This window comes from Astatotilapia calliptera, chromosome 7 (genome assembly GCF_900246225.1).
Source record: "Astatotilapia calliptera chromosome 7, fAstCal1.2, whole genome shotgun sequence".
NCBI classification, from domain to species: domain Eukaryota; kingdom Metazoa; phylum Chordata; class Actinopteri; order Cichliformes; family Cichlidae; genus Astatotilapia; species Astatotilapia calliptera.
In genome coordinates, this window is record NC_039308.1 from 32591230 (window position 1) to 32616331 (window position 25102).

The 25102-nt window shown below is 40.4% G+C and overlaps 1 protein-coding gene across 3 annotated transcripts; it reads right to left on the reverse strand.

Moving 5' to 3' along the window:
• On the reverse strand, positions 1–24923 carry man1b1a (mannosidase, alpha, class 1B, member 1a). Of its 3 annotated transcripts, none has more exons than XM_026174389.1 (15): positions 24863–24923; positions 24589–24689; positions 23870–24012; positions 13976–14084; positions 13503–13708; positions 10008–10150; positions 9760–9878; positions 9213–9404; positions 8344–8492; positions 7850–8038; positions 7285–7475; positions 4691–4811; positions 4232–4426; positions 1871–2002; positions 1–1449 (listed from the first exon to the last, which is right to left on the reverse strand). In XM_026174389.1, exons 3-15 carry the CDS (start codon positions 23969–23971, stop codon positions 1240–1242), a joined length of 2058 nt encoding a protein of 685 aa, XP_026030174.1. In that variant the 5' UTR covers positions 23972–24012; positions 24589–24689; positions 24863–24923; the 3' UTR covers positions 1–1239. The 3 variants fall into 3 exon arrangements, with proteins under 3 accessions (XP_026030174.1, XP_026030175.1, XP_026030173.1); XM_026174390.1 differs by having other exon boundaries at positions 13503–13561; positions 13646–13708; positions 24589–24918; XM_026174388.1 differs by having other exon boundaries at positions 24589–24918.
• Positions 24924–25102: the final 179 nt, after the last annotated feature.

The following is a 25102-nucleotide window of genomic DNA, read 5'->3' on the forward strand; positions in this document are numbered from 1 at the left end:
GGGGGGGGGGGGGGGGTTATATTCCAGGCCATGACTACATGATCTAATTGCAGGTCATTGATGACACCTTTTTTTTGTAAAGTACACAAGAAGCTCAAATAAGTGGTGGTTACAGTATTGCATTTTAGTAAGTGCATTCAACCAAAGTTTGATCAAACACGTACTCTGAAAGAACAAAGACTGCAAAGCTTCTTGTGCCAAGATTATTATTCAAGACTTATTACATCGTTATTACATCTGTAGAGCCAGTTTACTGGCACACAGGTAACACCTAAAGAACCACGACTGCTTTAATGCTACACAAAAAAGGTAAAGATCGTAAACAACAGCCACATTTTTCTTTACAAACACAGATATGGCTGTTCAGGAATTTAATTCATTTAACTCTTTATTTTGCAGAATCATGTAAATCACAGCTAAAAAGTGTAAAAGTGATATAGAAGAAGACAAAAAACAAAAAAGAGCAATGAAAAGTAACAGAGGTCAACAGCTGGAAGCTGCACAGCATGAGGGTGTAAAAATCGGTATTTGTCCTATTATTTTACTTGAAGACTTTTTTTTTTTAAATCAAAGACATAAATGTTCAGTATTAGGAAAGCTCTGATTTCCTCTGCAGCTAGGCACTGACTTGTGACCTGGAACTGATCCCCTGTGTGCTGCAGTAGCCCATAGCTCCCACACACAGGGGTATAGGGCCACACGGAGTAACAAAATCCTGAGGGGTTTTTGACTTGTGTCATTTTTATATGTGAATAAGTGCCAGTGTAAAGATAACTATGCGTCACACCACACTCACACACTAGAGCCAAACGTTTAAATATAAAATTCAGCTGAACGTGCTCAAAACATTTCAATCACTGCCCTTCAAGCATGAGAGTCAACAGACACCTAAACAGCCAGGACTCCTCAACATGTAGGACTAATGAGAGTTTTTGAACTCACATAGCAAAAATGAACAAACAAGAAGATTCTCAGTCACCCAAGTACTAAATAAAAGTGTTCCCGGTAGCTTGATCTGAGTTTTAAAAAGTTGTTGTTGTTTTTTTTACATTAGAGACCAGCTCTGTCACTAACCTTTTCCTTAGGAAAAATTAACAAAACCCCCCAAAACAAATTAAACTCCTTTACATATCAGGCAGACAGCACAGATCTGCTTTCACACAGCAGTTCAGCTTGGACGGAGACTTAGAGATGCACCTGACTCCACGGGCCTGATTTTCACTGATGTCTCCAGTGTATTCACTTAGGTGGAGAGGGCCATATGGGGAGAGGATGAGCTTCTGTGTTAAAGACATACTTGTCTAGACTGAGAAGCTCCATGTCATCAGAGAAGAGCAGATAGAAGTACTTCAATGTCTCTCCCAAGAAGAAACTCTCCATCTTGTCCCGGGGCCCGGTGCTAAGTGGGTCGCGGACATTGTTAATGGATGTGTAGCCACCACCAGAGACCTGCAACAATAGAGGCACCTAATCAGAAAGTTAATTTCCCCATTGGGAAGCAGAAAATATATCATAATGCAAATTAAACTTTTCCAATGCTGCCCAAAGTTTTACACATGAAAAACAATCAGCTTTCCGTGCATGCACTGTGAAGCCACAAGAGAGGGAGACATTGAACTGTGGTCTTTTCTTTTCTCCATCAGTAATCAGTCTGCACTGCTTTACTTTTTATTTTTGTAAGTTGAAATAAGTGTGTGAACCTAATCATTTTCTTTTATGATCAAAAACTTAAGAAAACTGCAACTGGACTGGACTTTTAAATGATTAAAGCCAATGTTCAAAGTACAAATTTACCCCCCCCAAAAAATCAGATTCATTTACTGGCTAGTAATGAAAACGCATAATATGATCCATATTCAGCTGTCTGTACCTTTGTGTACTTATTGAAACTCTGCAGCATGTCCCATCCCCAGTCTCTGTACTTGGCATCTTTGGTGAATCTGTACATGTAGAAGAGACTTTCCACAGTTTCTGGTCTCAGCAGGTTGTGTCTGTCTGCAGGCTGAAGTGTACAGGAGAAGTTGTCAGAACATTGTACAATAAAAACAACAACAAAAAAGATGACATAAAGATCAGTGTTTCAGCTTGACCCTTAATACAACCAGTCAGTCCCACAGAAAATGAAAAATACCATTTTGATGACATCTTATAAGAGCAGCAAGGCTACAGTTAAGATTAAATACAAGCTAAGAGCAGGGAGGATCAAAACTCAGTGACTGCACAACAGACATCTGGACAGCAATGAAGTCCGACTCTGTAAACCCCAAGCTTCTCTGTATTATTATACTACTTTCTAACTTACAGTACCTACACAAAATACCTAGACTGAGCGAGTTTAATGTCAAAATCATGTCTAAAAGCAACTTGTGTCCAGAAACGTCAGGTGCACACTCACACAATGTGTAAAATCCTTGAGAATTTCAAACGCCTTCCTTAGTTTTTATAACAGAATTTAAATGAGCTCCTGAAATGTTTCAGAACCGTATTTTAATATTCATAGAAGTGGCAGAGCAGAGAACAGTAACCATATAAACCTACAAGCTGTTAATGAAAAATGAAATGAGCTTTGAGGAGGGTTAAGGAGGGTACAGTCATGACTTTGACAACAAACATAAACTCACTGATTAAAATTTCCCTCAAAAGGGTCAAGAACTCTCAGTGGGTGTGCTTTACTCTCGGTTATTGCAGCTCGTTAAATATTGTGCTTTTAATACAAAGAAATAACAAAGACTGTTTCGCAATGCAGATCTATAAATTCAAATAAATAAAGACGTTTAAATCAGCGGTCCCCAACCTTTTTTGCGCCACCGACCGGTTTATGCCCGACAATATTTTCACGGACCGGCCTTCAAGGTGTCGCAGATAAATACAACAAAATAAAACTAGTACGTGTACCGAAAAAAGATTTATTCGTAACACTCGTGAAAAGACTCAGGAAAACCGAGTTAACGATAAAAACGATAACAAAATAACGCTGAAAACCGATAAAACCCCTGAAAACCATACATTTCACACCTGAGCCTCAACTCTCACGGCCCGGTACCAAATGACTCACGGACCGGTACGAGGCCCGGGGGTTGGGGGCCACTGGTTTAAATCATATGTGGTTGTAGAGAGTTCTAAAATGTTCACCAAGCAAAACCTTTGTGCTGGTCAACATCACTTTTTCCCAGCTGCACGATCACAGGGGGTGAAGGGGAGGTCAAAATCTACACTCACTAGCAGCCGCTTCTTAGCTGCTTGTGTCTGTGCTGGACTACAAGAGAGTAAATACAGCTGTTCTCTGAGTATCCAGCCTACATAAACTACAAGATTAACATGAAAAATAATGCTTGGAGGAAGTGTTTGATTGCTTTTGGTCTACTAGGTAAACATCAGTCAGCGAGATCCAGCAACCAGATATCATAGCATAGTGCCCTACATCTCCATACCACATTTAAGCATTCCCACTCTGGTGGGACACACCTCCATACAGTAACAGTAAGTAATAATTACATACAAGCCACACTGAAAATTAGGGAATACAAAAACCAAAAGACACTTCTACATGTGATTAATGTAATAATACATTTAACAATAATAGTAAAATAAGACATAAGATGATCAATAAGAAGGGAGAAGGGAGCCGGAGATCGACAGACGGATTGGGGCTGCAGCTGCAGTGATGCTCCCTCTTCACCACGAGGTGGTGAAGAGGGAGCTGAGTGTAAAAGCGAAGCTCTCAATTTACCGGTCGATCTACGTCCCTCCCTCACCTATGGCCACGAGCTGTGGGTAGTGACCGAAAGAACGAGATCGCGGATACAAGCGGCAGAAATGAGCTTCCTCCGAAGGGTGGCTGGCCTCTCCCTTAGAGATAGGGTGAGAAGTTCAGCCATCCGGGAGGGGCTCAGAGTAGAGCCGCTGCTGCTCCACATCGAAAGGAGCCAGCTGAGGTGGTTCGGGCATCTGACAAGGATGCCTCCTGGGCGCCTCCTGGGTGAGGTGTTCCAGGCATGTCCCACTGGGAGGAGGCCCTGGGGCAGACCCAGGACACGCTGGAGAGATTATATCTCTCGGCTGGCCTGGGAACGCCTTGGTGTTCCCCCGGATAAGCTGGAGGAGGTGGCTGGGGAGAGGGAGGTCTGGGCCTCTTTACTTAGGCTGCTGCCCCCGCGACCCGGCCTCGGATAAAGCGGATGAAGATGGATGGATGGATGGATGGATGGATGATCAATAAGTTGAGTCTCACCTTCACAATAACATCACTCCCATCACTGGCCTGCAGGCTGAAGTGTGCGATCTCTGGGCTCAGTCCAGTCTCCATCTGCTTGTACATCTGGTGACAGGTCTCCATCAGCTGCACAGCCAGATCCATATGATCCCCTGGGAGGCCGTTGTGGGCCCCAAGAGCAAGAGTCCCTGGCAGGAAACATACCAGGTGATCCTGCAGAGTGAGAGATACAGTCCACAAAGAAGAGGCTGAGAAACAATGATAGATTAATGATAGCCAAAAATCGACCAGCTAATGAGTGTCATGGGACTTTTTATTGATACAGATTTAGCTCAAGCACAACGGGTGATTGATTTAACAAGGCAGTTTGTCTATGGTTGACTGACGATGGCATTATAAAAAATAACCCCGAACAAACAAGCGCATTGGATTCAAGACCACCTTATCTTGTCAATGACTCTGAATAAGTATCTCTACCATCTTAGGATTGAAGCGGTTGTGGGACAACTCTCCGACAAAGGTCAACTTGCTGGGTCCCGTCTGTCTCACCAGGTGTTTTTTCACTCCCTCTATGGCCTCAAGGTAGTCCTCCAACAGACTGAACAAAGCATACACATAAAGAGGAAAATTAGCAACATACATAACTAGAGATGGACCGATCCGATATTACGTATTGGTATCGGTCCGATATTGACGTAAATTACTGGATCGGATATCGGAGAGAAATAAAAAAAAATGTAATCCGATCCATTAAATATATAAAATTTAAAAAAAAAAAAGCACCTCACAAAACTTGCGACACGGCGTAACTCGGCTCATAACCGTAGCACGTCGGAGCAGTGTGCTCACGTGATAGAGCGGCTGTGTGTTTTTGAAGCCTGCTACCAAACCAGCATTTCATCTCTGAGAAAGTTATCCCAGAGAGAAGTAAAGCAAGTGTGTAAGTTCATCTCTGAATGTTTGTAAAGCATTCCCGCGTTAAGCTTAGCAACCAATACCTGGAGCGACTGCCTCTTCTTGCTGCTACTTCAATCTGAAACTGGTTAATGATCAGCTGATCGGCTTTTCTGTCGCGACTCGTGAGTCCGTCTCTCTTGTTTGTTTTTGGCCCACTTTGCGCCAGAAAGAGGAAACCAGCGGCTGAACAACAGCAGCACGTTTAAGCTTGATAAGCTGTTGTTAGAATTTATTTAATATTACTTTCTACACCAGGATCCTTTTCTATGCAGCTGACGGCTGGTAACTGTGCAGGGGCGGATCTAGCAAAGTTTAGCCAGGGGGGCCGATAGGGCATGAACGGGGAAAAGGGGGCACAAAGACATACTTTTCTTTCTTATTCTCATTTAAAATGTCGAGCTTTTAATCAATAATTATCTGAATCTTACAACCAAAGTCCATTACTGTATATAGTAACTGTTAAGTCTAATATGCCCTAGTAAGCTATATTACTTTTTCCTTTGGGAAGGTACCATCTGTGCAGTCTGCAGTTCTGTTGAAGGAAGATGTTGAATCTATTTAATTATTTAAAAAAATATTTTATTTCTGTGCATTTTTTTCCCCACACTGCATCAAATTAAATGGCCTGTATTTGTATAGCGCTTTACTAGTCCCTAAGGACCCCAAAGCGCTTTACACTACAATCAGTCATTCACACATTCACACACTGGTGAAGGCAAGCTACATTGTAGCCACAGCTGCCCTGGGGCGCACTGACAGAGGCAAGGCTGCCGGACACTTGCGCCACCGGGCCCTCTGACCACCACCAGTAGGCAAACATGGGGTTAGTATCTTGCCCAAGGATATTTGGCATGCAGCCAGGAGGCATCCTGGGATCGAACCACCGACCTTCTGATTAGTGGCTGACCTGCTCTGCCACCTGAGCTACAGGTGGCAGAGCAGTTGATTACAAAGTTGATTACGTCGATTAAGCATCATGAGGTGGAGGTTGGGGGTGGTTCCCTTTTTTTTTTTTTTTTTTTTGCTGGGAGTTGGAACCCTATTAGTTAGGTTGCTTAAGATTTCTGCTAAGTACTCTTTAAAATACCAGAATAGGAAGAATGGAGTAGGTTTAAGTTTATTAGATTGATCAGTATTGCTGAACTATGAAATATTTTGGGTGCAGTGTATTTTTTACATACAGGTATAACAGAATAGCTTTAGTGTTGTTGTTTATTTAAACTTGAGTATGAACTTATACAAAATGCAGCAAGATATTAAAAAAAACATTTTATTGATTAAAAAAACCCCACTATATTGGATTCATATCGGTATCAGCACATATCCAAATTTATGATATCGTATCGGTCATAACAAAGTGGTATCGTGCCATCTCTATACATAACAGACATTATCATACGATTAGTCAGTCTGCAGTAATGTGGTTTGGGACACTGTAATACTCACTTGATAAAGTGCACTAACTTTTGTTGCCAACATAAAACACAGTTCAAAAATCTCAACTGATCATGACAAAACCAAAATATAAAGCCAGAGTCACAAAGGCGAGAAGAACAAGAAGTTCAGCAACAGACTGTCTGCTGCCACCCAAGAGCTTTGATCTTGACATCACAAATCTATTCAGAGCATGTGGTATCCATTCACAAATGAGTTAAAGTCAAACTGTACTTTAAAAGCTCAGCAAGATTTCTGCATGTGTTCAAAATATTTTGCTCTTCAAAACATGTTGTGGAAATTTGTGTTTCTTGATGTTTTTGTTTTTTGATGGGTTTTTTTAGGAATCTTGTATATCCTAGCTATGAGTCTGACTGAAAACGAGGACAATCAACATCTTTCTAAGATTAGTTAGCAAACTGCTTGTAAATCTCAAGTTTATTACATTGCAACACTTCCTGTTCATCTGTTAGACACACCCTTTTGATCTTTAAGGCCCTTATACCTTTTAAATACTACACGGAAAACAAAAGGATCGAGTACAGTTCATCTTAGGTGAGACACACATAGACTGATGAAGGTTTATTACATTTTTTAGTTCTGCAGTTGAAGCTTTAGCAGTCTGGCACTTTCCCACAGAATCATGGAAAAACAATGGCAAACTGAAAAGCTGTACTCACTTGTCTTCTGTTTTGCCTCCCTGAATCCACTGTTTGAGCAGGTATTCATAGTAGCTGTCTGCCCGGGCACCAAGTGTGAAGACTCCTTTGTGGGTGAACTGGCCGTTGTTGGTATTGATGAACATGGGCACCAGTCCGTCATGTTTGCCGGGCAGTTTGTGGACCAGCGTCATTACCTCATTCACAGCCTCCTGGAGAGACAAAAGCGAGGAATGGGACTAATGAGATGACATGAAACCAACAGCCTCTGTTCACTTACTGCTCATGTTTTGGTTCATGTTTCATTTTTTGCACTTTAAGGCTCATCAAAAGCTGGCACACATGTCTGTCTCTGGATCTGACAGAAACTATTTAAGTTCATGTCAGACCAGGCTGAACTTCTTTAGGCATAAATTTATGCTTGTCACTTCAATCCCCAGAGAACGAGTGATGGGTACACAACGTCAGATTTTAACTGAACTGAAACACATCATCTTACCACATTAATTGTTTATTTGTCACTCCATCTCAAAAATACAGATTACAATACATTTTACTGTAGTGCAGAGCTTTGTGGTGTCCTAACCTGATACTGTGGGTCCTGAGTGAGGCGGCTCAGCTCTCTGAATTCCAGCTGAATGCTTGTGACTTCAGCGAGCGTACTGTCTGATGTCCATCTGGGAGGATGTGCTGTTCCCTTTCCAATGTTGACATCTGAGAAGGGAATCTTTGAAGGTGTTTTGAAGGCAGGCATCAATCTGGAGCCAATGTCTTTCTTTAAGTGTAGAGAAGAGACTGAATTAAAGAGGAAGTCACCACGTACGTGTTCTAAGATTAAAGCATTATTGAATTTATTTGAAAAAAATGAAGCTGATGAATTCTAAGTACAGCAAACCATTGTGATGATCAATTTTACTAGATAAACATAAATTATAAATATAGAAAAAAAATAAGATTAACCTTATAAACACTATACTCTAGTTTATAGAAATGGTACATGCATGTTCTAATGGGTTCAATTTATTTCACAGCCCTAATTCACGTAACAAGCGAGACGATTTTTGTTATAGGACAACTTACAGCTTTTTCCAAGAAAAGCTGGTCTCCTGTTAGATGGTAAGTGCTCAGCAGCCCCCCCAGGATACGTATGGTTGTTTCAAATAAATTCACATCCACATTCTTGTTAAAGGACAGATCTTTCTCCACCCAGGTCTTTGCTTCTGCAAATTCTGTGCCAAGAAAGGTAAATTACAACAGTGTGATAAAGAGATACAGGACACAAAAAAAAAAAGTCTGTACATCTGTATGGCCGAGTTTTACTTCAAGTAACACAATCGAGTGGTGTAGTTACAGAGCACACCCAACCCTGTCAGACGAGACTTAGCTGGTCTGACAGGGTGAAGATTACTCCGTGAAAAAAGTCAGTTTTCAAAATTTGTTTTATTGCTATTATTATTATTATTATTATTATTATTATTATTATTATTATTATTATTATTATAGATCATACTCCTCCTGCCACATTACTATTCATGGACCATGGATGGGTGATGCAAGCAACAAGTAATGTCTCTAATTATGCTTGAAGGCTAGCAGCTGCTACAACGATGGACCTCTACATCTCCTTGGTGGATTTTTTTTCTTGCATAGAGAAATTTTTGGTTAGTCAAAGTAAAATCAGCAGCACTATAACACAATTATTTTATTTCAAACTAGTCTTGTTAATTGGGGGGTGTCATATGTTCAAGTATAAGCACAATTTCATGGTTTTAGCATAAATAACAAATAACAATAATTTTGTGCAATATCCTACACGGATATCGCGTTTGGTATCAGTTTAGAGACAATTTCAATGATGTCAAGCCCCCCAAAAAACGTCAAACCCAAAAGCCAAAACAAACAAACAAAAAAAAAAAACAACCTAAAACAAGTAATAATATAAATAATACCTTCTTTTAGGCCCATAATCCACATGGTGTCCAAAGCATCAATCAGCGTCAGACCCAGTCCAAACCATTCACCAAAAGATTTGGAGATGGGCTTGAGTTCATCGTGACCCCAGGCGTAGTCCTTGTAGCCTTTCCAAGCATGTCTGAAGGCATCGCACACTGCCTCCAGTCGCACTCTAGTTTCAGGTGAAACTACAAGCAAAGGAATAACAATGAATAATTAAAGTGTAAACTTACATCTGTGTCTCCTGCTGGAAGCTCTTTGAACAGCATACTTCTTATTCTTATTATTTGGAGTAGAAAGAGTAGAAATGAAGTAGAAATTCTGTGTCATGTGTTGATGCTTTGAGCACAGCAGGTCTTCATGGTGTGAGTTGGAAACATTCAACTTTAAGTCAAAAAGAAATGCTGAGCTATAAAGAGCATATAATAGTAGAACTGGCCAAAGCTATGTTAAAGAATCTGTTTGAGGGGAAATTTTTAAACCTTCTCAGTGCACCCTGAAAGCAAGAAAGGTTTGCTTAGAATTACAGCAAGCAGTGCTGACCTTCTAGTGGGACAGTGCCAGCTGGGTTGGCAGGTGCTGGGGGCACTGCTGCCTCTTTCTCATTGGCTGAGGGTGGAGGTTCTGTAGCCTGGTCAGCTTCAATCATTGCTCCTCTCCAGCTGTGTATTAAAAGTAAACATCTTATACCTGAATTATTTATATCGGTCTCTCTGATATATCTACTGAAGCATGTGTCACTGCCTCCATCCAGCAAAAAAAAAAAATGTTTGACTACAATCTTTTATCACCTGACAATCTTCTTTTGTTTTTCCTCCTCTTCACCTTCGTCCTCTTGAACCACCTGCTCTTGCTTCTCCCTGCCGACCGTGTCTGAAACATTTGCATCTCTCTGTAGGCTTGGTGGACCTCTTTTGTTTGCAAATATCTTTTTCTGTGAAAACACACATTGCTAGAGCTAAAAACACAAAGGAAAATATAAAAATATCATGGAAAAGGTCTGATGTGGGTCACAGGTTGTACAGGTCCTTCTCAAAAAAATTAGCATATTGTGATAAAGTTCATTATTTTCTGTAATGTACTGATAAACATTAGACTTTCGTATATTTTAGATTCATTACACACAACTGAAGTAGTTCAAGCCTTTTATTGTTTTAATATTGATGATTTTGGCATACAGCTCATGAAAACCCAAAATTCCCATCTCAAAAAATTAGCATATTTCATCCAACCAATAAAAGAAAAGTGTTTTTAATACAAAAAAAGTCAACCTTCAAATAATTATGTTCAGTTATGCACTCACTACTTGGTATTGAGTGCATAACTGTGCATATATCTGTGCACTGTGCATATATCGGTACTTGGGAATCCTTTTGCAGAAAATGACTGTTTCAATGCGGCGTGGCATGGAGGCAATCAGCCTGTGGCACTGCTGAGGTGTTATGGAGGCCCAGGATGCTTCGATAGGGGCCTTAAGCTCATCCAGAGTATTGGGTCTTGCGTCTCTTAACTTTCTCTTCACAATATTCCACAGATTCTCAATGGGGTTCAGGTCAGGAGAGTGGGCAGGCCAATTGAGCACAGTAATACCATGGTCAGTAAACCATTTACCAGTGGTTTTGGCACTGTGAGCAGGTGCCAGGTCGTGCTGAAAAATGAAATCTTCATCTCCATAAAGCTTTTCAGCAGATGGAAGCATGAAGTGCTCCAAAATCTCCTGATAGCTAGCTGCATTGACCCTGCCCTTGATAAAACACAGTGACCAACACCAGCAGCTGACATGGCACCCCAGACCATCACTGACTGTGGGTACTTGACACTGGACTTCAGGCATTTTGGCATTTCCCTCTCCCCAATCTTCCTCCACACTCTGGCACCTTGATTTCCGAATGACATGCAGAAGTTGCTTTCATCTGAAAAAAGTACTTTGGACCACTGAGCAACAGTCCAGTGCTGCTTCTCTGTAGCCCAGGTCACGTGCTTTTGCTGCTGTTTCTGGTTCAAAAGTGGCTTGACCTGGGGAATGCGGCCCCTGTAGCCCATTACCCAGGTCACGCCTGTACACGGTGGCTCTGGATGTTTCTACTCCAGACTCAGTCCACTGCTTCCGCAGGTCCCCCAAGGTCTGGAATCGGTCCTTCTCCACAATCTTCCTCAGGGTCTGGTCACCTCTTCTAGTTGTGCAGCGTTTTCTGCCACACTTTTTCCTTCCCACAGACTTCCCACTGAGGTGCCTTGATACAGCACTCTGGGAACAGCCTATTCGTTCAGAAATTTCTTTCTGTGTCTTACCCTCTTGCTTGAGGGTGTCAATGATGGCCTTCTGGGCAGCAGTCAGGTAGGCAGTCTTACCCATGATTGCGGTTTTGAGTAATGAATAGGGATGGGTATCGTTTAGGTTTTATCCGATACCGATGCCAAATCGGTACTTTTGAAACGGTGCCGATGCTTAAACGGTGCTCAAACCGGTGCTTAAAGAATGGAGAACACATTTTTGGTCCAAAAACCTCTCATGTTCAGCTGTTTTTTGTAAAAAGATAACAATGTTAGCCTTTTCTGCAGCTATGGGGCATATATGGTATCACTCTTGGCTGGAAGCAGTGCTTAAACAATGGAAAAAAACAAACTTTGTCCAAAACCTCTCATGTTTAACTGTTTTCCACTTTTTATTTGGTCATTTTAGCCTTTTTAGCCAGGGTGAAGGGAGTATCTGCCATCAAACAAGAAGACAGCCGCATGTAGCTATGATGATGTTTGCTAGTTCACCTTACCTGCCTTAATGTAATAACGTGGTTAGCCTACTCAACGTAAATTACACATGAACAACATTAAGCTACTCACGCAGAGAAGAACGGCTGCTGCTGCCATCATCACCCGTCATCATTTCTGCTACACTGGCAGGGCTAGGGGCCAGGACTCTCCTCGTCGTGTTTTTGGGGGATGTTGCATAACAGGCAACCCACCCGCAGTAGATGTGCTTGGTGTGAGGTCTCGCAGCAAGCTATCAAATACGGCGCATTTCTGGGCTTTTAAAAAAAACGCTATGCATCGCCAGGTGTTTCATCGGATTTGAGGTGTTTCCTCCTTTGACAGTATCACAGTATCAGCTTAAAGCACTTGTTGCAGGCTGCTGAGTTTGCATATTTTGCTGTGAAGTACAGCCAGACTTTTGACCGCTTCGCCTTGGACATTTTTAATCTGTAGCTCTGCTCTAAAAGAACGTACGTACCTGGACCCGCCTACTATCCTCGGAAACGTAAAATGATTGGCTAGAAGTGTATCACAGCTCAGGAAAAAAAAAGCACCGAAATAAAGCACCGAAATGTGCGCTGCTTTTCGGTCTGGTTACTACCGTTTATGTCAGAACCGGTGCCATCATGGCACCGGACACCGGTACCCATCCCTAGTAATGAACCAGGCTGGGAGTTTTTAAAAGCCTCGGGAATCTTTTGCAGGTGTTTATTCATTGATTCAGATGATTAGGTTAATAGCTTGTTTAGAGAACTTTTTCATGATATGCTAATTTTTTGAAATAGGAATTTTGGGTTTTCATGAGCAAGGCTTGAACTACTTCAGTTGTGTGTAATGAATCTAAAATATATGAAAGTCTAATGCTTATCAGTACATTACAGAAAATAATGAACTTTATCACAATATGCAAATTTTTTGAGAAGGACCTGTATAATACACAACAGATGTATATAGCCAAACCCTAATTTTGAAGAGGAGCATTTTGGTGTTTTGATACGGAATGAGAAAAGGATCTGAGAAACTAAGCACACTGCATGCTCATAGAATAGCAACAAGAACACCCTACTTTATAGTCCATTTAACTATAAAAAAAGCACCACAATTTTCAAATTAAACATCACATTGCATTAAATATTTACTGAAACAGAAAATTGGGATTATGAAATCAGCGAGAAAGGGCTTATAGAGGTCATAAATGAGTAAGCACAATAAACAATAATTACACAGAAAAAAAATAATTCTACAAAGAAAAAAAAAAATATTACAAGTGTTAAAGCTGGGTAAGTGTTACTAGATATCCAAGAGACATCCACAGGTGTTTTTAGACCAGAGCAAGGTTCAAACGCCAAGTTTCAAAAGCTGAAAGCCAGCACTGAATACCTCAGGCATGAAGACCTGTTTTGTTTTTTTTAATTTCCCCATATTCTTTTCAGGTTTTTTTTGTTGTTTTGTTTGTTTTATTTATTTATTTATTTTTACCTACCGCAGTTTTAACTGATGCTTCCAAAATAAAGAAGTACAAATACAACTCTAACCTTAACTGGAGGCTTAACCAATATGGGGATATTTGGTCCTCTGGCTTCTCCTGCAGCATCTGGAACAACAGTTAGCTGCAAATGAGGTCCCCCCACCGGATCTGGAGCTTTACCTGCAGCCTGACCCAACACTGGCTTCACACCTGGAGGAATGGCCTTTAATTCTCTGTCATTCAACTCCAGCCAGTCCTCCTGGTCAGACAAACCTACACAAGCACATGCACACATAAGAAAAGAAGGCCGTCATGATGGTAGCCCAGTAAACGACATTGTAGAGCTATTGCTAAATATTTTAATTATAAACTATGATCACTGTGTCCTGGAGTTGTAATTTTTTTAATCACTGTAAACATGGCAAACACCCAATCCAAATAACCATTTAGCTACATAAAAAGAAAGACCATTAAAATTAATAACAGACTTTTGTCTCTGTGTATGTGATGTTAGCTTAGCATGGAGAGGGAAGTGTTTACCTCTCCAATGTTCTGTGATGCTGCTGTAGGAGAGCAGTCCCAATATGAGCAGCAGAGCCAGCAGGAACAGGATGAGGCTTCGCTGGAGCCGAGACAGCTGCTTCCATTTCTGTGGGCAGATAAACAGTGCTAGCTAAACTGGAACACGTCTAACAGCTCTGAATTTCAATCACAGATGTCTCAAAGGAGGTTGTAATTTCTCCCCAACAAATCTGTTTAGGCTCCTTTTCCAAAAAAAAAAAAAAAAGTAGGAGCGTAAAAGAAGGAGGCATGATAGTCTTCTTACCCTGTATAAACTCCACATCTCTTTCCGCTTGGTGCAAGTACATTTTCAAATTTCTCATCTAACCAGCTAAACCCTGCAAAGCAGAGGGAGTGAGAAAACCAGCGTCTCTGAGGAGAGAAGGCAACAGGCACCCTGGCACCACTCTGCTCTAATTAACACCTGTGCAACATCATGAAAGCATTGAACCATTGTATGAGCCATGGCCTCAGGAGGCATTTTCATTTCAACATAATGAGGATATTCTGTTCAGCCTAACAGTCCAAAAATTGTGCACTGAAAGCAGTGTTTGAAATCACCAGGAGACTCATGATTCAGTTTTATACTTTTTGGCCAAACTGTGACGTTCAGATCTGCAGTCAGAGAACAGACCGTACATAAAATATGGCTGATACTTCCATGACATCACGAATTGGTTACTTAAGTTTAGTTGTGAAGCCTCAAGTTGAACATTTCTGATGGCAACATGTTGTTGTGTTGAAACTCGATGTGATAAGCAAGGGTAGGGGAAAACTGAGAAACCAAGGCTCACTGCTACTTGTCGATAACATGGTAAATCCCTGTGCATCCTCCCCCTTTGAACTGTAATGGAAACCAAAATTTACAAAAACACCATGTTGCATTAACCTACAACTAGCGACTAAGGCCATAAACTCACCCAGAAAGTGTTTACTAAGCTCACAGACAAGAGCCTTCAACTGTTACTGTCATTTTCCTTTTAATTTCCATCCAACTAGAGATCTTTTTGAAAAGAGACGCCCCCTACTGGTCATCAGGAAGAATGCAGATTCAAGGCACTTCACTTTTCAAACACAGAATAAGTTGCACTTCTATAGTGCTGGAGTCAAATGCTCCAAACCTATGGGATAAAAACATTCATAGAAATGGAATCCTATTGTGGCAACACTGGAAGAGAGGCAGGATTCATCCTGAGCAGATCAATCGTTCATCATATGGAGACAGACAACCATTATGCTCATTTACACACCTATAGTGCCATGACTTGTTCCCTACCAGATTTCTTAGTCTCTTACATATTTGTCACACACAACCAGTTCTCAAAGGAGACCTATCATTTTCCCTTATTTTCTCTTACCATGACAAACTGTCATCTTAAATACAGCCAGAGTTTCACATAAGGTCTACAGCACAGACCCACGTGCCATTTAAAACTTCTATTTACGAGGGGCAACCAATCAGAAGAAAACTGGCTAAAAGGAAGGGAGCTAAAACGGCTCTTTTCAATTAGAGGATGAACCAGTTTAACATACATTAAAAAAAGAAAGCATTATTAAGCATGAATTAACACCTTTACATAACATAGCTTAAATGGATGGATTGACCAATTCCAAATTCATGTACAACTATAAAATCAGCGCAAAATCCGTTCCTGACAGTCTGCAATGAGATACCCCTCCAGCAAACCGGGGAATAAATTTAAGACCTCTGTAAATGCAATTTATGGCTTTTTGTACCCTCTTAAGCTTTTTTCTGAGAAAATTTAATTCAGTGCTCTAATAGCAGGAGATTGATGTTAAACTACCCTACCCTTCTCAAAGTTCATATAACACAATGAACAAAAGCCAGTCATTCAATGACCTCATCTGCAGAGAGAGAGGAGGAAAAGTATGAAATTCACTGCTTCCCACCTGTTACGTGTGCTTTTAGAAATGTAGGAAAAACACCCACTATGATTGAAACAAGGGCAGAGCACTTATTGAAGTCCCTTGTGCAGTGTGAGAAGCAAGCATTGAGCTCCTCAGAGGAACATGATTTGCAGAGAACGGTTTTCTCAGGAACCATAAACTGTCATTAAATTTGACGATCCACAGGTACAAGTCGACAGTCCCTGCTTCTTTAAGAACAGGTTTTATAGAAGAAATGTCAGATGACATACTGCTGAACTAAAACATTACAGATTAGTCGATAAGAGCAGTCATTTGCCTTTCCAGTTCAGAGGACAAAATTAATTCCATTTACAAGAGCCAACCGTGCAGTTAAAAAGTGAAGGAAAGTAATCACACAGCGTTTATTACAGAAGCATTTTTGCTTATGATCTGGGCATCTGTAGAATTTCTTTTACCAGATTATCACAATCCTTTTTATAGCATTCAATAACAGCAACTAAGGCTGTTAAAAACTGAATGCAAAATTGATTCTGTGCATTATGGCAAAATAAAAGCGGACATTGATTGGAGAACTGAATGTTGAGGCCAAGTCGAACACTGTTTAAAATGAAGCAGATTTGTTGGGAAAAATCATTTGCATTTGAAGATTCCTATGAGTGTATATGGATCTCAAGGGTTCAATTTGTCAGCAGTCATCTTGAAATGCTTCTGGATAGTTATTTTGAAGTCTTATTTAAATTAAAAATTTTCTTCCAGAGCTATTTTACTTTTAATTCTGTGAAGCTGTTTTTGTATTATTTTTGTATTATATCCAGTTTTGTTTTTGTTGCAATTTTAATAGAGTGTGTGTGTGTTCCTTTCTTTTGCATAGTTTTTAAATGACTGAGATATATTTGGGGGGGTTTTCATATTGAAATTATATACAGCAAAAAATTGAAGGAACACTTTAAACACATCAGATCTTCTTCAGGTTCCAGGTTTCGCCTCATGTGACACAAAACCTAGCTAAATGGAAAACTAGTGGGAAAACACACAAAACAAACAAAAAAACAGGAGGAAACAGTGTCAATGGCTTCCACCATCAGGGACAATTTTTCAGTAATGCATTTTATTGAGTCATTCTATTTTATTTCATTAATTTTCCTTTATTTATCCAGGTAAAAGTCTAATTGAGTTTAAAATCTCTTTTCAAAGAGCGACCAGGCCAAAGTGCAGCAGAAGTTACAACAAATAACAATATAAAAATATTATATTTATTTATATATTTATACAGTTTGGCTACTGTAACAGTAATTTCCAACTTTTAAGACAAATGAAGCATAGCTTATCTTATAGCTTATTTTATATCGAATCAATGGTGACAATTTGATTATTATTCATTTCTTTATTTATTTTGAAGTGTGACACATTTGTTGGCATTGCCCCCAAATTTTGTTTTAAAATACAGTTTCTTGATTTCCTCTGGAAGTGATACTTCTACCACCATCTTTGGTGTTTTGGTGTAAATTTGACAATTTAAATTAGGACTTGTCTCTGTGCCTCAGGAGAGCAACAGTGCAGAGTGCGAGGGAAATGGGTTAAAAACCTTCTGTTGCTTTTAACTCTGTCTTTGAGCGAGTGTTTTATATGCAAATGCAGCACCGATTATGCCACAACCATTGTGTTTAAAAGTGATTTGACGGTAATTATGCCCCGATTATGTCAAGAGGAGAAGCTCCAACTGTAGGCAACAGCTACACTTATGTGCTGTTAGAGTAATCAGAAAATTCACATGAACACAACCTTCAAGTCAAAACAACAACTCAAACAGTCAGAGAAAATTTTGGCATTCTTGTTAGCAAACCATGAAACCACGTCATTTGAATGTAAATATTTTGCTGACGGCAAGAAATTTAATTACAGCCATTTTTCTGCAGAGATTTAAACAGTGAAATATCTTGAATTCAAGTTGAAATCCTGCACTTCAGCTGTTTGAATTAAAATAAACTGCGATGTGTCATTGTCTAAAAACTTATGGACCTAACTACAAAGCAGCTACATACTGAAAACCGTTATCATTGTTTATCTGCACAATTCAGCCTCTCTCGACTGGCGTGTACTGTTGCTTCCACCTTACAACTTAAAAGAACATGAAGACACTGAAGCTGGAAGAACAAATTTGCTACTTGGGAAATGGAGCCATCTGAGGAGCATGAGGACTACAATTTCTTAGCAGCAAATGACTTTACCTCTTTAAAAAGAAAAAGCACCACTTTCCACCCAGGACACCATGTCCTAGCTACTGTTCTGCTCTCCTGTTCTGCCTGCATGGTTTGTTTGTCCTATGAGTGTGAGATAAAATACATCACAAACAGGATGTGATATTCCTGAGCTTGTATCAACCTGCAGAGGAAACAAAGTAGTGCTTAACGAACAACATCTGATTCACAGCTTTTCTATTTAAAGCTGAGAAATGGATGTCATCCATTAATTCACTAAGAACCAAGGCAGTCTCATTGTGAGAAGGTTGTAGGACAAGTTGTACAAGGATGAAAGAAACCTTTTAGCAAAGCAGCACTGTGACTGTCAACCCCCCTGAGGAAGAGCAAAGAAGAGTATTGAGACACTGAATATGCACAGCATAATATCCTTGCGAGTACTAAACTTGACAAAGAAGATGAGGACCCTCACAGATTAAACGCACAAGGATGAGAGCAAAAGTAAAGAAAACAAGATTAAAGAAATTGAATGTAAAGAAAACAAGATTAAAGAAAATGTTCTGGGAGACAAAAGAGACAAAGTGATGGGACCAATATCTATTTGATCTCGCTGGAGTGATCGGACACATTATGTGCTCAGGGGATGCTTTTATCTGAAGAGGTTTAAAGTTCAGGCTGCTCCACAACAAAGGAGGCGTAAGAAAGGAAAACTGAAGCCCTGGGAATCGATTTGTTACAAAAACAGGTCATAAAAACAGAGATAATCAATCCAGTCAGACTTGTAACCAAATAGTCTAATGCTTACAGCTGAAGAACAGAGCAACTCATTACCACCTCTGGTTGTATTATATATATCACAGCATCACAGAAAATGCTCCAAGTGAATGAACACAACTGCTTTATGTCAATATTTGATACAAGTTTGTTAATGGTGTTTCGCTCACTCAGTTTATCAAACACGTTCCCACCCAGTAACAGGAACACAAATAACAAAACACATATCTACATCCGTTCAACTTCAAATTTAAAAGCTGTTTACCAGAGTAAGTGCGGTGTAGCATTCAAGTTAATTTGGATGAGCATTTCTCATACTTTGGTTCAAAGCTGATGTCAGCTACCAGTGTTTTCCCTCCACTGGCTGCTGCTTGCTCCACTAGTGGGACTGTGTATTTGTTGTCTTTTAATCGCCGTTTGTATTTTACTAACATTCATTCTTGTGTTTCCACGTTCATATTTTCCCAGTATTCCAATTGTTTCCTTGTTGTCATCTCCCTCTGGTTTGCCTAAATGTTAGTTCCCTGTCCTTCCTTGTTTCTAACGCCCCTTTTATTTTAATAACTGGGCTTTGTGTATTGCCTGCGACTTCTTGTCTTCATCTTTTCTCCTTATTCCACCCGTGTCTCATTTCCTAGCTTTGTGATTATCTGCGTGCAATAGGCTCAGCATTTGTGGTTCCTACAAAGCAAGATTAACGACTTGGCAATCTATCTGGATCTTAAAGTCTGAGTTTTATGCATCACACAAGTGGTTCTCTTTCTTTTTACCAGGCTAAATTATTGGGGCAACTTATGATGAACATATAACCTGGTCGGAGCAAGTTATGTTCAGAATTTTGGTTTAAGAATTATCTGGCCGCCTTTTAGCCAAATCATTTATTTACATGTTTTAAGTGCAGTAGGTTTACAGATTATCTGCAGGGCAAATACATTTTGTGTTTGCCAATCTGTTAAGCCATCTACCTTGCTAATATGATGAATGAACCTGCAAAGTTGCAGCGGTGTAAACTGTGCATCAGATTCCCACACTGGAAGCGATTCACTCACTGCACATTGTTTTGAAGTTCACTCCAAATGTCCAAATGTTCCAGGTGCCGGTTGCCTCGGTAACCCCCTAAAGTTTTTACTACTACCATACATCAACCAGCTTAATCCTGCATGCACAGTGGTAGTTCAGTGATTCACCAGAAACTAATCTCATGCCCTGCCCACTTCATGTAGCTAGTGGTTATTTGCCTGTAGTCACCAAATGCCATTCACTAGAACATAGAACGCACGCTATGAATATCTGTTCAGTCAGTAAAGTCAGTTTCACTTTGATCTGCCAACAAGCTAAACCACGTCTCCTTTATTAAGCTATGAGACAGTAACCTTTAAACCGTTAAAGTCTGAGAACTTACAGCCATCAACTTGTAAGTAAGCAGCAGTGCCAAGAGCATATTCAGAAATAAAACCATTAACTTGAATTAAAATGTTTTTTTTTTAATTGCTGTCAAATCACAAGAAGCTCCAGAAAATACTATTAATCTAAGTTTATTGTTTACTGTTCATCATTCGTTAACGTCTGTGATTGGAGGAGGCGGCATTCGCAGGGATCTTTTTGTGCGTCAGAAGTGTCACATGATGTATGACAGATTGACTTTTATGTGTGCACACACAGACCCTGAAGCTGAAAACCCAAATTAACGGAGCAAATTATCGAATGGGGTTTTAGGTTTTGTTAAATCAGTTAAAGCAAGGAAAGCCCAGATCTGTTAAACTTCCTTTGTAGTACACCCCACAGGCCAAGAAAACACATCAATACTTTTGGTTTATGTTTCTATTTATATTCTTTATTTAAATTATTTTTTAGGTTACCATTATTATTTTCTTTATCTTGAGTCTGTAGTTTTCTGGGAGATCATTACTTATGTTGTTTAGATAAGTGATTCTGCACAATATCACACATACACAAAACAGCACACAGCCATCAAGTATCATTACATCTGCCCTCTTTACAAAATGACTGCCTGCGTTTGATGCATTTAGGAGAAAATTGAGGCTACAAAAAACAACATGGCCTGAACTCAACTCTACCTGAAAGGGCACTGCACTAGTTCACATAAAAGGTTTACTTGTTTGGAGTTTTGATGATGATGACGGTGTGTACTGCTGTCTAACACACTAGTCCTAAAACTCTAAAGTGCTTTGAACTATTAAAAGCTGGTATTGTAACTCTAGTCACAAAACATGATTCACAAACACTTAAAAGGATTACTGAACACTTTGGTTATCAAAGCACAAATAAATTATTTCCATATACTGATATTTCTTTTAAGCGTGTGGCCTGACGTGTTGTTGCCAGCACAACCAACTAACCTGTGTAGTTTCTTTAACTCGATGTATATTTAACAATTTCCAATCTGTTCCTGATTGACAAATCACTGTACATGTCTCAGCTTCATCATTTTAGTTTGAAAGTCAAGTCATCTTTATTTATATAGCACATTTAAAAGACATCAAGTGTCGGCCAAAGTGCTGAACAGAGGGATAATATAATAAAAGAATTTAAATAGAAAGAAAACATTTTAAAAAGAATTGTAAGACATGTAAGAGTATATAGCATATAATGTACATGCAAATATGCACATACATCTACAAAACTGTACACATTCACACAAGCACACATATGTGAACATAACGTATATACACATACAACATCATCCAATAAGATAAGAGACCAAATAGACAGAATAAAAAAAAAAGATATCAAAGAGATCCGAAAGCCTTGGAAAATAAGTAGGTCTTGAGATTCGATTTAAAGACTTCAAGGATGAAGAGGATTTTATGAAGAGGGGAAGACTATTCCAGAGTCTCGGGGCAGCAATGGAGAAAGCCCTGTCACCTCTAGATTTGAGCTGGGAGCGTGGAACTGATAAAACCATCTGACTGGAGGAGCGCAGAGATCGAGTGGGTAAGTGCAGGCTAAGAAGATCTGAAATTGTTCACTTCCTGCCACCATCGACTCACTTCAGTTTGCTTACCGGACTAATTGTTCCACAGACGATGCCATATCTCACCTGCTCCACACATCCCTGAGTCACCTGGACACTGGCAGAGGGAATTATGTTAGGATGCTGTTCGTGGACTACAGTTCAGCATTCAACACAATAATTCCCTCTAAGCTTTTCACCAAGTTGACGGATCTAGGACTCAGCTCATCACTGTGTCAGTGGATCCTCAACTTCCTCACAGACAGACCCCAATCAGTGAGGGTGGGAAAACAAGTCTCCCCCTCCATCTCACTCAGCACTGGAGTGCCTCAGGGCTGTGTTTTAAGCCCCCTGCTGTACTCACTGTACACTTATGACTGTGTAGCCACATCCGACACCACCTCCATTGTCAAGTTTGCTGACGACACTGCTGTTGTGGGCCTGATCTCCGACAACATCGAGACGGCCTACCTGGAGGAGATTAGGAACCTGGAGACCTGGTGTCAGGAGAATAACCTCCTCCTAAACATCAGCAAGACTAAGGAGCTGATCGTGGACTTCACTACAAAGCAGGCGAGGAATTACAAACCCCTCATCATCAGTGGCACGCCAGTGGAGAGAGTGGACAGTTTCCGATACCTGGGTGTCCACATCACTCAGGACCTGTTATGGTCCTGTCACATCAACACCCTGGTTAAGAAAGCCCGTCAGCGTCTCTTCTTCCTTAGAAGACTTAGAGACTTCCATCTGCCACTGAAGGTGCTCAAGAACTTCTACTCCTCACCATCGAGAGCATCCTGACGGCAAACATCTGCATCTGGTTTGGGAACAGCACCAAGCAGGACAGACAAGATCTGCAAAGAGTGGTGCGCTCAGCCGAACGCAGAGCTCCCTGACCTGCTGTCCATCTACACCAAGCGGTGCAAGTCCAAAGCTAGGAAGATTATGATGGACCTCTCCCATCCCAACAATGGACTCTTCTCACTGTTGAGGTCTGGGAAGCGCTTCCGCTCCCTTAAGGCCAAAACAGAGAGAATGAGGAGGAGCTTCTTCCCCCAGGCTATTCGGGGCCTGAACCAGGTGTAGCACTGGACTCTCCCACACACGTCACTATAAGACTGGACACACATCACATCACCACACGCACCACCACACATTTCCTATTATTTATAATCTTTATAATCTCTTTCTGCTATTTGCACATTTTTTACTGTAAATTTCTAAGTTAACTTCATTTAATGGTCGGGCATTGCACAGCTACAAGCATTTCACCCCCATGTCATACTGTGTATGGTTGTGTGTGTGTGACAAATAAAATTTGAATTTGAAATGTAACCTGGAGCCAAAACATGGAGAGCTTTAAAAACAAATAGTAAAACCTTAAAATCGATTCTATGTTTAACTGGTAGTCAACGTAGAGATGCGAGTACTGGGGTAATATTCTCTCTCTTTCTAGTACCCGTCAGGAGCCTTGTGGCTGCATTTTGAACAAGTTGCAGGCTTGAGTGACAAATGCCTAAATAGAGAGAGTTACAATAGTCAAGACGTGACGATATGAAAGCATGGATAACAGTTTCCAGGTCTTTAGATGACAGGATATTTTTGAGTTTAGAAATGCTCCTGAGTTGGAAAAAACTGCCACAAACAACTGAATTCATTTGCTTGTCCAGCTTGAGAGTGGAATCAAAAATGAAACCAAGATTTTTTACATGGGGATGTACATTAGCTGATAATGGGCCCAAATTGTTTCTTATGAGACTAATAGAGTCCTGCTTACCGAAGATTAATTAATGTCGGTTTTGTCATGATTTAGTTTGAGAAAGTTCAGAGACATCCATTCTAACCCTCTCATTCCAGTTTTTAGTGCCGACTCCAGCCTCCAAGTCACTCCTAGTCCTATGCCCTAAAAATCCTCTTTAGGTGGCACCGTTTTAGATAATTATACGTGCATTCCTGTTTCATGTTTCTAAAATCTTTAAGAAACTTCACGTTCATTCGTCAGCCGAGCTCTGTATATCAAATTACAGGACTACTCACTCTCCAGCAGGACTGCCTTCGGTGTTTGCCATTGTTGTAGTTCTGACTGTGTGGGTCACTGAGTGTCAGAGAGATGAAGTCCTTTCTGGAAGGCGGGTACATCCTCTGATCGGGGTTGATGGTCGTATGTCATAGAACCTGCCCTAAGAAATGAAGAACACACGAAGTTAGGACTATTCCCTGAAATAAAGTGGAATGTAAATGTAAAATCCATCAATTTCAGCATTTTTTCCCTTACACATTCTTTCACATTGCAATTGTAAGAACTGTAAGCATGCTGGCTTACATTAGATTAGTCAGCTTCATGACAGCTTTTGTACACCTGACATGCAAGCCTTTTACTATGCTGCTTCTTCTGATGGACTCATAAACAATAAAATAAGTTCTATTTGTGCTGACAGTGTCAGCACAAATACACCCCCACATAAGAGATGTAGTGTGTGCATGCTCCTTGGTGATGTTTTGGGAAGCAGTATAAAAACTCTGGATTTTAAAAACCCAAACTTTAACATGCTCTGTAATTCTTTTAAGGACAATCATCAAGATGCAAGTAAGCGTGTGTACGGCAGTACGAGTCATCTTTTTCCTTTTAACACCATGCTAGCTAAAGCGTAAAAGACTCGACGTTAATTCAGTTTTTCTCACATCGCTGTCACGCTGTGCAAATAACACCACAGAGTCCAAGTCAGAAGTCAAACACTCAGCTGCTTCCCTCTCACCTTTGTGCCTGGTTGGCTGCCTCACAGCGACGCTATTATCCCCAAAACTGAACAGCTGCTAGCGTGCTACCAGAGGCTAGCTGTGGCTCTTCGGGTCGTTTCTGAATGGAGCGAAATTTTATTCAAGACGCAGGTTAACAAACATGCAGCGCAGTTCTGTGTTCGAGCAACACACAATAAGACCCGCTGCCACATGAAATGTCAAGCAAAATAAACTGGAGGAAATACGGTTGAAGTTAAGAGATAGGAAAGCAGAGGGAGATACGGAAAAGACCTGACAAGCTCTGACGAGGTAGGTCATGTGATGTGCGCACGTGATCTGAGAGTGTTTGAATTAACCCGTAACAACCCGGTGTCTTAACGAATTTGGCTTTATGCTTCAGGTCATCATTTAACTTTATTTTAGCTTTTTTTTCCCATTGAACACATTCTGTAGTATTTTTAGTAACATCGTTTTAGAAATGTATTTAGTTTAAACAGTACAACCCTGAAGTTTGTTTATTTAGTAATTCAG

Coding starts and splice junctions, on each gene's coding strand:
- man1b1a (XM_026174389.1), bottom strand. CDS start 23,971: ATGTACCCGCCTTCCAGAAAGGACTTCATCTCTCTGACACTCAGTGAC. Junction 8,039..8,343: donor AGCTTTTCTTGGAAAAAGCT/GTAAGTTGTCCT, acceptor CTACACTTAAAG/AAAGACATTGGCTCCAGATT. Junction 4,812..7,284: donor GGAGGCAAAACAGAAGACAA/GTGAGTACAGCT, acceptor TGCTTTGTTCAG/TCTGTTGGAGGACTACCTTG.